The sequence below is a fragment of the Microtus ochrogaster genome, assembly GCF_000317375.1.
Source record: "Microtus ochrogaster isolate Prairie Vole_2 chromosome 14 unlocalized genomic scaffold, MicOch1.0 chr14_random_1, whole genome shotgun sequence".
Classification (NCBI taxonomy): Eukaryota; Metazoa; Chordata; class Mammalia; order Rodentia; family Cricetidae; genus Microtus; species Microtus ochrogaster.
This window is the reverse complement of record NW_004949096.1, coordinates 20,247,473-20,263,077: the sequence shown is the minus strand read 5'-3', so window position 1 is coordinate 20,263,077 and position 15,605 is coordinate 20,247,473. Positions and strand designations below refer to the sequence as shown.

At 39.1% G+C, this 15,605-nt stretch overlaps 1 protein-coding gene across 1 annotated transcript in view; it reads left to right on the top strand.

The window, feature by feature from the left end:
* Window positions 1–15,605, top strand: part of Nup160 (nucleoporin 160) — a 66,948-nt gene that overhangs the window by 8,462 nt on the left and 42,881 nt on the right. The window contains exons 6-17 of the mRNA XM_026787856.1: window positions 405–519; window positions 1,797–1,955; window positions 4,287–4,364; window positions 4,987–5,084; window positions 6,809–6,893; window positions 9,753–9,821; window positions 11,441–11,524; window positions 11,733–11,903; window positions 13,152–13,251; window positions 13,536–13,701; window positions 14,456–14,583; window positions 15,058–15,319. Of these exons, the coding sequence (XP_026643657.1) occupies window positions 405–519; window positions 1,797–1,955; window positions 4,287–4,364; window positions 4,987–5,084; window positions 6,809–6,893; window positions 9,753–9,821; window positions 11,441–11,524; window positions 11,733–11,903; window positions 13,152–13,251; window positions 13,536–13,701; window positions 14,456–14,583; window positions 15,058–15,319 (1,515 nt within the window). The remainder of the gene's footprint in view (window positions 1–404; window positions 520–1,796; window positions 1,956–4,286; window positions 4,365–4,986; window positions 5,085–6,808; window positions 6,894–9,752; window positions 9,822–11,440; window positions 11,525–11,732; window positions 11,904–13,151; window positions 13,252–13,535; window positions 13,702–14,455; window positions 14,584–15,057; window positions 15,320–15,605) is intronic.

Genomic DNA, 15,605 nt, shown 5'->3' with positions numbered 1-15,605 from the left:
CACACACACACACACACACACAGAGTTTAAAAATGTACTTTTAAAAAAGACCTAATAAGCCTGATGTGGTCATGCACGGCTTTAATCTTAGTATTCAGGAGGCAAAGGCAGATAGATCTCTGTGAGTTCGAGGCTGACCAGAGCTATATAATGAGACTCTGTCTCAGAAAAAGGAAGTTTTTGACCAATGTGAAATTAATTGCTTTTTATAATAATAGAACCTACTTGATTTTATGATAATAATTGGTATAATGTACATAGAAATGTATTTGTCTTATGCCAGCATGTAAACTCTTGTTCTTTCTAAGAATATCCATTATAGTTTTATTTTACCTCTTGAATCACAAATTCTTGTGATATGCTTATCTGCAGTAGTTAAATCTAAAACCTGTCCTTGTTTTTAGGGGTGACCAGGGGCCTTCAGATCGTACCCTCAGTCTTGCTGTTCACTGTGTTGAACATGATGCTTTGATTTTTGCCCTGTGTCAGGATCATAAACTCCGGATGTGGTCCTATAAGGTAAATACTGCATTTATGGTTGGCTAAGTTAAAATGTGAGTGTGACATGTGGAAGAGTTGAGATCTATCGTACTGCTCATTTAAAGATGATAGATCATTTGGTTTAGAAATTTAGATATACTTTCAGATTTTGACAGTTTGAATCAACATCCTTTTCTGTACATTTCCCTATTCTAATTTTTTTACTTTGATAATTTGAGCCCTATATGAGTTTAAAAGGTAATAGAAGATAGTCTTAGTGCTAGAGAGATGACTTAGCAGTTAAGAGCACTGACTGCTCTTCTGAGGGGACCTGGGTTCAATTCCCAGTACCGATATCGTAGCTCACAACTGCCTGCACTCTGATTCCAGGGGATCTGACACCCTCAGACACACATGCAAGCAAAACACCAATAAATATAAAATAAAAATAAATTTTAAAAAAGATAAAGTCTTTACTTAAAGGCAACAGTCGTTTCAAAAATCTTTTTTAGATGTGTTTTATGTGCATCACTGTTTTGCTTATTTGCAGTATGTATGATTAATGTGTGCTTTATGTATGCAATATGTATGATTAATGTATGCTTGGTGCCTGCAGATATCAGAAGAGGTGTCAGATCCCCTGGAACTTATTTGCAATATGTATGATTAATGTGTGCTTGGTACCTGCAGATATCAGAAGAGGTGTCAGATCCCCTGGAACTGGTGTCACGGGTGGTTTTAGTCCCCACAACTGTGCTACTAAAATCCATGCTAGGACAGAAGAGATGGCCCTGGCTAACACTGGTTAGCAGTACTAGCAGCTCTTCCAGAGAGTTGGGATTCAATTCCCAGCACCTATACAGTGATTTACAACTGTCTGTATCTCCATTTCCAGGGTTCAGACACCTGCTCTCCAGAGGCACCAGAGACATAAATAGTACATAGTAGTACATAAGTAGTACATATGGAGGCAAAACATCCATACACATAAAAGTTTTAAAAACATTTTTTTAAGTGCATTTTTTTAAATGCATGTTGATAAGACAGTTTTCAAGATCAAAAAAAGGCTGGTAATTTTGTTTTGTTTTGAGGCAGGGTTTCACATTGTAGCCCTAGCTGGCCTGGAACTTGCTGTGGTAGTCCTGGTTGGCTTGAACTCACAAAGATCTGCCTGCCTCTGCCTACCAAGTGTTGCGATTAAAGGTGTATATGTGCCTCTCTACCAGGCCTCTCAGAGTGATTTTCTTTAAAAGTAAGGGATGTATTTCTAGTCTTACTGTTCTAGAACATCACCTATTAATCTTTCTCTTGGGCAGGACCAAATGTGCCTGATGGTGGCTGACATGCTGGAATATGTCCCTGTGAACAAAGAGCTTCGACTCACTGCAGGAACGGGACATAAATTACGACTTGCATATTCACCGTCCATGGGGCTCTACCTAGGAATATATATGCATGCCCCCAAACGAGGACAGGTATGAAGAAATAAGGCGTGTGTCAAGGCGTTCTTTGTGGATTACTTGTGGGAAATGTCAGGCCCGTTGAGCCCACTTAAGCTTTGTGTCAAGTGCTGAGCTGTTCAAGGGTGATTGGGTTTTGTGCTGATATATGAATTAGAAAATTGTGGAGGGGCGGTAAGGATTAAAGTAAAGTTAACCAAAACTGAACAAATTTGAAAGCAAATATGAAAATATAGGTGAAAAAAATGAAATTGCTGAAAAGGAATATAGATGTTAGTAAGTAATTATGTAGAAATTAATGTTTTCAAATATTATTGTTCACCAACCAGACACTGCTGTTGTGAGGCATACAGGGTGTATGTAATTGTGTAATCAAATAATAAATAACCATTTTGGGTATTTGTGTTTAGCCTAGTGCTGTGCCTTATATGTGGATGTACTAATAGGAGCAACACTTGGGAAGGCTTACTGCGATCCTCCTAGAGAAAGGATGTGTCTTCCTTGCTTATTGCGGCTCTGATTCCCCATGCTAGGTTTCTGTCCTGCTTGTAAATCTTCACGTTCTTTGTTGGGCTCTATATCCTCTCCCTGTTTGGGCCCCGAGACCCTGACTCCTGTTGCCCACAGTGGAAATTCTCATAACAGGACTGATGAGATGGCTCAGTGGGTAACAGTGCTTGCCTTTGAGCCTGACAACCTGAGTTAGATCAGAAGAGAAACTCCTTAGTTGTCCTCTGGCCACCACACAAGTGATGGAGCACATGTTAAAACATACATAAATGCTAAGTCAATAAAATGTAATGAAAACTTAAATAGGCCTAGTGTTGTGGTACATATCTAAATCCCAATAATCAGAAGACTGAAGCAAGATTGTTGTTGTTTTGAGGCCACGCTAAGGGATATCATAAGACTGTCTCAAAAGAAAAATTTGGGGAAAAATGGGATAAATTCATTCTTTTTCACAAGTCTTTTGAGAAATTCTGTACTCAGTCAGCATTTCTTGGATTTTTGTTGTTTTGTTTGAGCTACTTAGTGTGCATATGCATAATGATAGAAATATGGCAGAAAAATTATAAAATGTATTTTACTATAACAGATACCACAGTGATGAATTGATGAATTTTTTTCAAAAGATCCTGTCTCAAAAAACTTTTTTTTTTTTAAAAAAAGTGGTTAGATGAGGGCAGTGACAAGGTGGTGCAGGTGTTTGCTGCCAGACCTGAGCTCACGCTGTAGACACAGAACAACGCACAGACACACAGACACACGTACAATAAATAAGTATAAAAAAATACGTTTTCATCGTCCTGTGAATAGTTGCCTTCCTAAGGCACAGGTCATCACATTGTCAGTGCACAGTGAATTCTCTGAATTGTTAAAAATACTATTCATAAGTATCCTGTGCTTTAATTTCTTCAGTTTTGTTTATCTTTTCCTGTAGTATAAAGGATTGAACCCAAGACCTTACACACTTAAGGCAGTGACCCTACCACTGAGTTAACCTAGCCTTCAACGGTCATTTAAGAAAAGCATTTTTATATACTTAGCATATAATTTATACATAATATTTATGTTTTGTATATTATATATTTTAAATTTATATGTATGAGCATGTGCACTACAGGAACCTGTGGAAGCTAAAAGAGGGTATTGGATCGTCCTGGACCTGGAGTTATTGGCAATTGTAAGCCACCATGGGAATCCTGGGAACCAAATCCATGGTCCTCTGTAAGAGCACTAAATGTTCTGAAATGCTGGGCTACCTCTTCAGGCTCATCAAATGCCATGTTTCTATTTGAAAGTTTAGTTTTAGAAAGTGTTTTGTTATTGATGTTGTTGTCTGCAGTGTGAGATTATTTTTGTTTTCTTAAGCACACGAGGCAAATGCTCTATAGCTGAGTCCTATTCCTAATCCTGGTGGTGGATTTGAACATGTAAACATGAATTATCTTCTAATTTTACAGGAAGTGTGTGGGTACATGCAAACATGCTGTTCACTCGCATTGACACTGGGGTCAAACCTAGGGTTTCACATTAGTAGTTTCTAAAGCAGTTGTAGACTCAGCAGGTGGAAGAAAGGGTAGGGATTGAGAGGGAAGTTGTTTGATAGGAATAAAGTTCAGTTTTGCAAGATAAAGAGTCCTGTATACTGGTAGCACAGCAATATCAATGTATTTAAACTGCATACTTGAAAATGGTTAAGATGGAAATTTTTAAACTATAGTTAAATATGGTGGCACACACCTGTATTTGCAGCATCCAGAGGTAGGAGAATTGTGAATTCTTTTCTTAGAGTAGCACATTGATTGTATGGAGTGATGAACTATTAACTTGTGTTTTCTACAGTTCTGCATTTTCCAGTTGGTGAGCACTGAGAATAATCGGTATAGTTTAGATCACATTTCTTCACTGTTCACTTCTCAGGTAGGTTGAACCATCTTGTACATTTCACACAAGCACAATACAAAGTGTTGACTATCTCAAAATCATAGCTGCTTGTGAGTCTGAGGCTAGAGGCTCATTTGAACACAGGCATTCCAGACCAGCATAGCAACACAGTGAGACTGTCTCAAAAGGCTTTAACTGTTTTTAAGATTATAATCTTAAACCAGGGGGCGGTGGCACACGCCTTTAATCCCCGCACTCAGGAGGCAAAAGCAGGCAGATCTCTATCAGCTCAAGGCCAACCCGGTCTACAGAGGGAGTTCCAGGACAGGCACCAAAGCTACAGAGAAACCCTGTCTCAGGCAGTTTGGGGGGGTGGGGGGTTGCGGGGAGATTATATTCTTAAAATATTTCATGTATAGACAGTTGAAAGCCCACCATGTGGGTACTAGGAATTGAGCCACAGTCTTCTGGGAAAACAGGCAGCACTCTGAACCAGAGCTCTCTCTCCAGCCCCTCTTCACATATAGAAACAAAAAGTTTAAGTTGGGATTTATCAAGTTCATGTGCCATGTTGTGCTTTTATATATTTTTCTCTATTGTCAATACAAACTTAGTCCCTGCTGTTTTCTCTTTCTTATTTTCCCCCATTTATTTCTAGGAAACACTGGTTGATTTTGCCTTAACCTCAACGGATATCTGGGCCCTGTGGCACGATGCTGAGAACCAGACAATTGTCAAATATATCAACTTTGAACAGTACGGACTATTTAACTTTTGTCTTTTTGCTTAACCATAGGCACAGCCACACTGAGATGAGACTTTTTCGTCTAGAACCGTGTAATTTAATTTGAAGGATTCTGATCTTGAAAATTTTCTAAAGTGCCGCCTTTTTTGTTTTTTTACCTTTTGATTTTAGAGCAAATAAATACACATAGGGTTGGGCTAAGATAAAATACCATATTTCTTAGGTGACTAGTTATGTACCCCAAATACTTCTAATCTGGAAGCTTACTGCTAATACCATGTTTCTTATACCCACAACTTAGCAAAGACATTGAAATTCCTTTTTATTCTCAATTTCCTTAAGATAAGATCAGGGGTAAAATGAACTAGTGTGGTTCTTTGGAACTGTCTTAAGCAGGAAACTGTTTTGCTCATGAGAAAATTAACGTCAGGATTCAGAGTGTGACTTAGTGAATATTGTGTCTTCCTCAGACTCAAAGCCCTAGCTTCAATTCCTCGCACCTCCAAGACTATGCATGGTCTTGTGTGCTTGTAAATCCAGCACTCTGGAAGGAGAGGCAGGAGGATTAGAAATTAAAGATCATCTTCAGTTACAGAGTGAGTTTAGGGCCAGCCTGGAGTATGTGAAAGCAAGAGAATCGAGAGATTGAATTGAAGCCTGATAGGGCTACAGAATAAAACCATGTCTTAAACTAAAGGGCATAGACTCTGGATTTGGGATTGCGAGCCTGGCTATGTGATTTATTAGTAAGTCTTAAGACTTACTTCCTCAGCTACAAATTAGATGTAATACATCCTTCAAGGAGATTGTAGGACACATACATGAGTAGTTTTGAGAACAGTACCTTGTGTCATATATAGTAATAATCTAGTAAAGATCAGCTATTTTTAGATTTATAGTTCAGGTTTTTTTTTTTTTTTTTTTTTTTTGGTTTTTTCGAGACAGGGTTTCTCTGTGGCTTTGGAGCCTGTCCTGGAACTAGCTCTGTAGACCAGGCTGGTATCGAACTCACTGAGATCCGCCTGCCTCTGCCTCCTGAGTGCTGGGATTAAAGGTGTGCGTCACCACCGCCCGGCCTATATTTCAGATTTTAAATTGAGGGTGTTGCCTGTTTAAGATAGAACACTGGGGCAGAGAGATGGCTCAGTTGGCAGTTTCTGCTGTTTATTCATGAAGTCCTGAGTTTGGATCCTCAGCACCCCTGTAAACAGCAAACCAGTGCACACTTACAAGCCCATGCTCGTAAGGCAAAGCTTACTGGCCAGGTTAGTCTAGCTAAATCGGTGACCTGTGGATTCATTGGGAGCCCTGTCTCAAAATAAGAAGGTCAGGGCTAGTGAGGCATCTTGGTAAATAAAGTGCTTGCTGTGGGAGCCACACAACCCCAGAACTCCTGATGAAAAGAGAGGAGACTAAAAAGGTCCTTTGACCTCTGCGTATCTACTGTGGCACCAGTGCACATGCTTTCACCACATCATCATCATCAATAACTGAAAACACATGGAGAACAATTGAGAAATATATTTGGCACTGAACTCTGACCTCCGCAAAGACATGCACATCTGTGCACCTGCTCGTGCACACATACACACAGATAGTAAGAACACATAAGAACTGTACTTAGTAACAGAATGAAGTAATGATTGAACAGGGGATCACTGATGAGGCCCCCTACTCAGATACTGCCAAAGTGTATTGCTATGGTTTGGTAAAGTTTTGGATTTTTTTCTTATAGCAATGTTGCAGGTCAGTGGAATCCAGTTTTTATGCAGCCTCTGCCAGAAGAAGAAATTGTCATCAGAGATGACCAAGACCCCAGAGTAAGTCTGTAAACTGTTAATGTCAGATAATTTGAACAGACTGAAATGAGAAGGCAAATGCACTGGCTTGTGTGGTTGAGATGTTCAGTGTCTGCTTTCAGACAGGGCTGGCATGGTGCTTTCAGGACTTTATCTCTTGGTTTTTCGAGACAGGGTTTCTCTGTAGCTTTGGAGCCTGTCCTGGAAGTAGCTCTTGTAGACCAGTCTGGCCTTGAGCTCACAAGAGTGGTGGGATTAAAGGCGTGTGCCACCACCATCCAGCAGGACTTCATCTCTTTATTCTGCTTCTTCCTTGCTGTTTTTGTTCTTAGTTAGTACCTCTTCCCCTGATAGGGCCTACATTCTGTGTGCCTAGCCTGAGTGGTGTGTTAATTCCTAATGTGTTCACTGTCCAGAATAGAATGTTCTGGGCTAGCTACTATATGCACTGGTGCAGATAGGGAGGTCAGAAGACAACTTTCTGTAATCATTTCTCTCCTTCCATCATATGGGACCCAATGTTCAAACTGAGATCATCAGGCTTGCCGGCAAGTGCCTTTACATTGTTAACTGCTGACCCATTTCAATGACTGAGAATTTTTAATTTTCTTTTTTAGATTATTTTATTTGATGTATATGAGAATTTTGCTTGTCTGTGTGTATGTGTACCCTGTGCTTGCCTGGTGTGGTGCCCACAGAGTTCTAGATTCCTGAACTAGAGTTATGGATGGATGATTGATTGGTTGATTTTTTTTTTAAACTCTTTGTTCTTTGGGGACCTACCACCCATCCCCCAAATAAATACACAGAGACTTATTCTTACTTATGAACACCCAGCCTTAGCTTGGCTTGTTTCTAGCCAGCTTTTCTTAACTTTATCCCTTTAATCTTTTGCTTCTGGGCTTTTACCTTTCTCTATTCTGTATACCTCTCTTTCCTTCTTACTCCATGGGTGGCTGGCCACTGGTGTCCACCTCTCCTTTCTCTCCTCTCTTCTCTCTTCAATTTATTCTCTCTGCCTGCCAGCCCCACCTATCTCTCTACTACCTAGCTATTGGTCATTCAGCTCTTTATTAGACCAATCAGCTGTTACAGGCAGGCAGAGTAACACAGCTTCACAAAGTTAAACAAATGCAGTGTAGAAGAATGCAACACATCTTTGCATCATTAAACAAATATTTCACAGCATATATGAATGTAAAGCATCTTAAAATAATATTCCACAACTGTGGTCAGCTGCTATGTGGGTACTAGGAACCAAAGCTGGGTCCTCTATAAGAGCAACAAGTGAGCCATCTCTCCAGCCCCAAACCTTTGTTTGTTTGTTGTTGTTGTTTTGACAGGGTCTCTGTCACCTTGGTAGTCCTGTAACTCAGTCTGTAGACCAGGCTGACCTTGAACTCTCAAACGCTGGAATTATAGGCTGCACCACCACTGCCTGGCTATCTCCGAACGTTTTAATGAGTGTAGTAATTTTGCACACCTGTGAAGGGTAGCATGATAATGATACATATAAGTGATATGTAATATCAATTATAATAATTAGTATTTGTATCTGTTTAAATATTTTGTGGAATTCAGATAAATTTTGACGAGTATAGTTTACTGACCGATTACATGCACCAGACCTGGGTTCAATTCCCAGCATCAGGGGATTTAAAGTTTATAAAGATATATGCAATGAAGAAAATTTGAAAACGTAAAGCAATAAAACATAATAGGCCAGTGTCCTCATTTTTAAAGGATATATCTTCAGGATGAATGAAAGAAGTTTCTAGTTGATGCCTTAGTGTTAACTGAGCTTAATGATTGTGGACTGAAATAATGAGGACATGCATTTCAGAAACCCCAGTTTAATTATCTGAAATGTGAATCTGTAGAGTTTATTAGTAATGGTGATTGATTATTTATTGATTATTTCAGTTAACAAATACTGGGTTTGGGGTTTTGTTTAAAGCCAAAGTCTCATACTAACTATTAGTAGGCTTTTGTTCCATTGTGTTCATTATTGCTCAACACATGGGCTGGAGAGACGTCTGCTCCTCCAGAGGACCCGGATTCAGTTCCTAGCACTAACATGGCAGGCAGCTCACAGCCATCTGTAACTCCAGTTCCAAAGGATCTGGCACCCTCACACAGACATATGCAGATAAAACATCAGTGCACATAAAAATAAAAAGAAACAGCAGCTCATCAGAAGAAAGAACTCAGTAATGAAGGTCAATCAGGGTGCTTAGAAGCAAATCTAGCTCATGAGCCTTATCAAAATAATGAGGCAGCATGGAAGTTTTCTATTATAGTCTATTTGTGTGTGAGAGGTTTTTTTTTTTTTTTTTTTTTTTTTTTTTTTTTGTTTTTCGAGACAGGGTTTCTCTGTGGCTTTGGAGCCTGTCCTGGAACTAGCTCTGTAGACCAGGCTGGTCTCGAACTCACAGAGATCCACCTGCCTCTGCCTCCCGAGTGCTGGGATTAAAGGCGTGCGCCACCACCGCCTGGCCGAGTTTTCTGTTATTTTACAGAACCTATGTGTGAGTCCTTGTGGAAATGGACTTTTAGCTGCTCTTTTACCAATCAATGCACAGCAGCAGTCTGGGTCCACCCTTGGCATTTAAGATTGACAGCTGACAACTTGTTTTTCAGTGTGCCCAGTAGAGTGCTGTAAGAATGCATACCATTCAGAATAGCCTATCATTGAGACCCCAGAAGCATTGCAGTCTTCACTTACGCTGAAAATATGTAACCGCAGTACAGCTTCTGCTCAAGTACAGTTCATCATAGTAGAGATTCACACATTGGAGTCAGTGTGACCAACTTGCTGTGTATTTTTCCCAGTGTCATCTTTTTCAGAATGATACAGCTTTTGTTTTAATGTTCTAATAGGAAATGTATTTGCGGAGCCTTTTTACACCAGGACGATTCATAAATGCAGCTTTATCTAAAGCTTTACAGGTAAGCAAGCAAATAGGTAATGTTTTAATACTTAAAACTGTTCCTGAGTATATATACATATAGTCTCTTATAAATACTATTGTACTTTGTTTTAAAATTATTTTCACAAATAAGACTTGTGACTGAGATGTAGGAGTAGGAAACATTTTCCCAGTAACTGAGGGAGCATGTCAAAGTTCAGATTGTGTGTCAACACAATTGCAAAAAGAAACTGGCATAAACTGCCATAATCATCAGACTTAACAGAGATTTAAAGGTTGGTTTTTAAGTTAGTTACAATTGATTCTATGTGGTTTGTACCCTTTTTTTAGTACAGTGAGTGTTCAAGTTCAGGGTTCAGAGTATAGAATACTCAAAATATTTTAGCTTCAAGCCAGGTGAATATACAGTCCCAAGACAAAGGAGGATCATGAATGAGAGGCAGCCTGTCTGTATTGTATAGTGAAACTGCCTCAGAATTACATCTTATTTTTAGTCATGACTTAAAAGGTGTTTTCTATTTTTACAAAACGTGGTTTTTCTTTGTAATTTGTTGGTGTTGTTTTTGAGGAAGACTTTGAACTTCTGATCCTTCTGCCTCCACCTCCCAATAGCTAGGGTTCTATGGGTTTTAAGACAGTCTGACTGTATAGCTTAGACTAAACTCATACTCTCCATGTAGCCCAGGTTGGTCTTGAACTTTGATCGTCCTGCCTCAGTCTCTGAAGTGCTAGAATTACAGAGTGACAGTTTCCAGGCCCTTGGCTTTACTTCAGTGTAGATACATTCTCTCTGATAAAACTACACAATGATATGATCACTTCTGAATAAAATAGTCTCGTTTCTTCTCTTCACCATTTCTTCATTGTTTATAATAACTAGTTGGGCTGTTTTGCGTTTGGTTTTGGTTGGTGGATTTTTTTGTTTGTTTGGGCTTTTTTTTTTTTTTTTTTTGGTTGGTTAGTTTTTCGAGACAGGGTTTCTTTGTGGAGCCCTGACTATCCTACAACTCCCTGTGTAGACCAGGCTGGCCTCAAACTCGTAGATTTGCCTGCCTTTGCCTCTGAGTGCTAGGCTTTAAAGGCATGTACCACCACACCCAGCAATAATAATTAGGTGTGTGAAAATAGTTCTCATAGTATATAGTATACAGTTAAGATACAAAAGCATAATTAATGCATTTATTAATTCCCGTGAGAAGAGTCTTTCCTAGTAGAGTGATCACCATCATCACTAGTCAAGTTTTCTATGTAATCTTAGACTGTGGTCTTTGACATCACGTACACCTTTCTTTCCAAATAGGCAATAGTCATTTTGATTGTTTGTTTTGGTTTTGGTTTTTTGAGACAGGGTTTCTCTGTAATAGCCCTGGCTGTTCTGGGACTCACTTTGTAAAGGACTCAAACTCAGAGATCCGCCTGCCTCTTCCTCCCGAGTGCTGGGATTAAAGGCGTGCGCCACCACCGCCCGGCTCAATTGCTATTCTGTTAGGAATTGTTTTTGCAATATTAGAGGAGGAGGGGGAAGAGGAGGAAACTGATATTGCTGTGCAATTGAATATTGCCTTAGTGCCTTCTAGGTGAAACTTCCTTCAATTTGGATATTGTATAGTATTCTGAAATAATTTCTTTTAACTTTAGATTTTCTGCAGGGGAACTGAGAGAAACTTGGATCTTTCATGGAGTGAACTTAAAAAAGAAATTACTTTAGCTGTTGAAAATGAGGTGAGATGTGGGTAAGGGTAGGATTAACAATGTTGTCTGTCTGATAGAACTGTCAGACTCGATCATTTTTATCATAATAGTAGAAAGATAAGGCTCAATCCTTATCATTAGAGAATTTGGTATGTATTTACATATCTCGTGGGATTTAATGCATAAGAAATATTTTGTAGAGAAAACCCCAGAAAGTTAATTTTTCTTTCTTTGTCAGCTCCAAGGAAGTGTAACAGAATATGAATTCTCCCAGGATGAATTTCGTACTTTGCAACAGGAATTCTGGTGCAAGTTCTATGCCTGCTGTCTCCAGTATCAGGAAGCCCTCTCTCACCCTCTTGCTCTACATTTGAATCCTCTCACAAACATGGTGTGCCTTCTGAAGAAAGTAAGCAAACTGGAGCGAGCATTCAGAACACCTCTGCATAGTTCAATGAGTCTTCTAAATGTTACTGTGATACATGGTGCCATTTTTAGGGCTTTATGTTTTTTAATCACTTACCTAAATCTGTAATTCATTTGAACTTAATCTTCTGCATCATTATTGGTACTTTTAAATTTTTATCTTATTTGTTTACTTTTATATTGATGGTCTTACAAATTTAAAATAACAGTTATGAAAATAATGTGATGGCTCGTGCTTGTAAATCCTACCATCTAGAAGAGTAAATGGGAACACACCATAAGCTCCAGCTGAAGAAGCTGGAGTGAGACCCTGCTTCAACAACCAAACAAGATGATAATGATAACACAACAACAACAAATAGTGACAGCACAACAATTTCTGTATTTTCGTCACCCATACTTATCACTTATTAGCTTCTATTTTGGTGGGTGGATTGGTTGGTTTGTTGGTAGGTGGATTGATTTTATTGGTAGGGATTGAATCCAAGCCCATTCATGCTAACAAGCATACATAATGACACTGAACTATATCCCAACCCCTTTGCTTCTGCTTGCTTGCTTAGCCTGCCTTCCTTTCTTTCTTTCTTTCTTTCTTTCTTTCTTTCTTTCTTTCTTTCTTTCTTCCTTCCTTCCTTCCTTCCTTCCTTCCTTCCTTCCTTCCTTCCTTCCTTACTTCTCTCTTTTTTCTCTTCCTCTTCCTTCTTCCTCTTTATCTTCTCCCCCCCTTTTTTTTTCCTCCTGAAACACTGATGCCTTGATATCTGTAAATATTTCAGCATATATCCCCTCTCACAGGGGGCTTGCTAGTCAGTCATTCTAGCCTAATTTATGATTTTCAGGCCAGTGAGAAGCCTGTCTCAAAGGAGATGGACTGCATTCTTGAGAACGAGAGCCAAGGTTATCCTGTAGACACACACATGCACCCCAGTCAACCAAACACATACATACAAATACACAGACACACATGTAAAAATGGAAACTTAGCTTGCTCTATCATTCTGGCTTTGCTGAGACTTAGGTATGAGGCCTGCATGAATTAGGTAAGCCGTCTACCACTAAGTTACATCCCCTAGTCACTTCCAATTTTTAAAAAATGACATGGAATTGTTTATAAATATTATGTACAATATGATTTGTTGTTTATATGATGCATTATAGATTATGAGTTATTTTACATGGGCTTCTTTTTGAATTATTAAAACAATAATAATTGAAGGCTTTCTACGTTCAGGGATACCTGTCTTTCCTGGCGCCATCTTCCTTAGTAGATCATTTGTATCTCCTGCCTGATGAGCACCTTTTGACAGAGGATGAGACAACCATATCGGATGGTAATAATAATTGTTCTGCCTATAGTTGATCCCCTTCCTATATGAACCTTATGTTTTATGTCAAATGGCCACAAAAAACTTTAATTACCACTGTAATCTGTTTTGATGAATTTACCTCACTGAAGATACTTTAAGCTCGAGAGGCTTAAACACCTATGTTATAGAATTAGTGATGCTTCTTTTAATATATTATGTTATAATATATTATAAAATATACTATACTATATTATATATATAGACTGTCATGGCTTCAGACATCAGTGTTAACATTCTCTTACTCCTAGATGCAGATGTGGCTCGGGATGTCATATGTCTTATAAAATGCCTCCGGATGATTGGAGAGTCAGTTACCATGGATATGGCAGTTTTGATGGAAACCAGTTGTTATAACTTACAGTCTCCAGAAAAGGCTGCAGAGCACATTTTGGAAGATTTGATCACTATTGATGTGTAAGGAGAATTTAGGGTAAAGTGCATTTCCTAATGGAATTTAGCAGTATTTATTATCACAGATTTTTTAATAGGTTGTCAAGTATATGAAAAATCTTGGTTTAATGTTAAAGTGATTGTTCTTGAGTCTACATAGGTCTTTCTTTTTGTGTGTGTGGTGCTGGGGAGGAACCTGCCTTGTGCATTCTAGGCAAGTGCTCTACCACTAAATTACATCACAGCACCCGTTTTATATGTTATAGGGGCAAACAAACTCAATATATACTTCTGTTACCTCAATTGAACTGGATATTCTTTTTTTGGGCTTTTTTGTTTGTTTGTTTTATTTTGTTTTGGTTTGTTTTTTTTAAGACAGGCTTTCTCTGTGTAGTTTTGGAGCCTGTCCTGAAACTCGCTCTATAGACCAGGCTGACCCCGAACTCACAGAGATCCGCCTGTCTTTGCCTCCCGAGTGCTGGGATTAAAGGTGTGCTCCACCACCGCCCAGTTTCTTTCTTTCTTTCTCTCTCTCTCTCTCTCTCTCTCTCTCTCTCTCTCTCTTTCTCTCTCTCTGTCTCTTTTTTTTGGGTTGAACTGGATATTCTAAAAATATACATTTTTCCCTTGTGTTCATTCCCCAATTGAAGGTAGTTTTATGTAGGCTCTTGATTATCTTGTGCCAGAATGACTGTCTCCACTACTTTACTGTGGGTAGCACACATAACCTGTCTAAAATGTTATCAATAATAATAGGAATTTTCTAATTGTTGTGTAGAGAAAATGTGATGGAAGACATTTGTAGTAAGCTGCAAGAGATCAGAAACCCTGTCCATGCCATTGGACTTCTTATACGGGAAATGGATTATGAGACAGAAGTAGAGATGGAAAAGGGATTTGATCCAGGTAAACAGCAAAACAACAAGTGTGCTTTACAGAAAACAGTGATATGGGGGCTGGAGGGATGGCTTAATGGTTAAGAGCATGTACCGTTTTAGAAGAACTGAGTTCACCTCCCAACACCCACATTGGGTAACTTGAAGCCAGTTCTAGGGGATCTGAGTCTCTGGTCTGTGGACACCTGCACTCATGTGCACATACCCACATAGAGATAGACACACATATGCATAGTTTTAAAAATAGTAATAATAAAACTTTAAGTGATGTATTAATTTCATTTTTCTTTTTTAATTGTATTTTACATTTATTTTGTGTATGTGCATGCAAACGTATGCCCTGGTGCACATGCAGAGGTCAGAAGACAGAACTTGTGGGCAGTCAGCTTTTTCCTGCTACGTGGGTCCCTGGAAATGAACTCAGCAGATTTCTCTACCTGTTGAGCTATCTTACCACCCTTTAACTCCACTTTTTATGTTTCAGCTCAGCCTTTGAATGTTCGAATGAATCTCTACCAGCTCTGTGGTAGTAGCACAGCAGGCTATATTGTGTGCAGAGGTGTGTATAAAATTGCCAACACTCGTTTCCTGATCTGCCGAGACCTATTGATCTTACAGCAGCTTTTAACAAGACTAGGAGATGCAGTAAGTACTACTTGTGGAAAAACTTGTAAACTGTCAAACCTAGGAGAGCTGGAGTCTTCTGGGTGTGTTGAAGGAGCTGCGGGCCGCGTTCCTTCCGCCCGGCTCCCAGCCACCGGCTAGCTTTACCCAAAATAACTGTATTCATATAAACACTGCTTCGCTCTACAGACACCAGGTGACAAGGCTGTGAAGAGAAGCCTATCGCCAAAAAAAAAAAGCCAAAAGGAAAAGAATGAAACTGGCTTGCTGTTCAGTATATTTGTCTGTTTTGACTATTACTGTTCAGTATATCTGTCTGTTTTGACTATTACTGTTCAGTATATCTCTCTGTTTTGACTATTACTGGTCAGTATATCTGTCTGTTTTGACTATTACTGTTCAGTATAT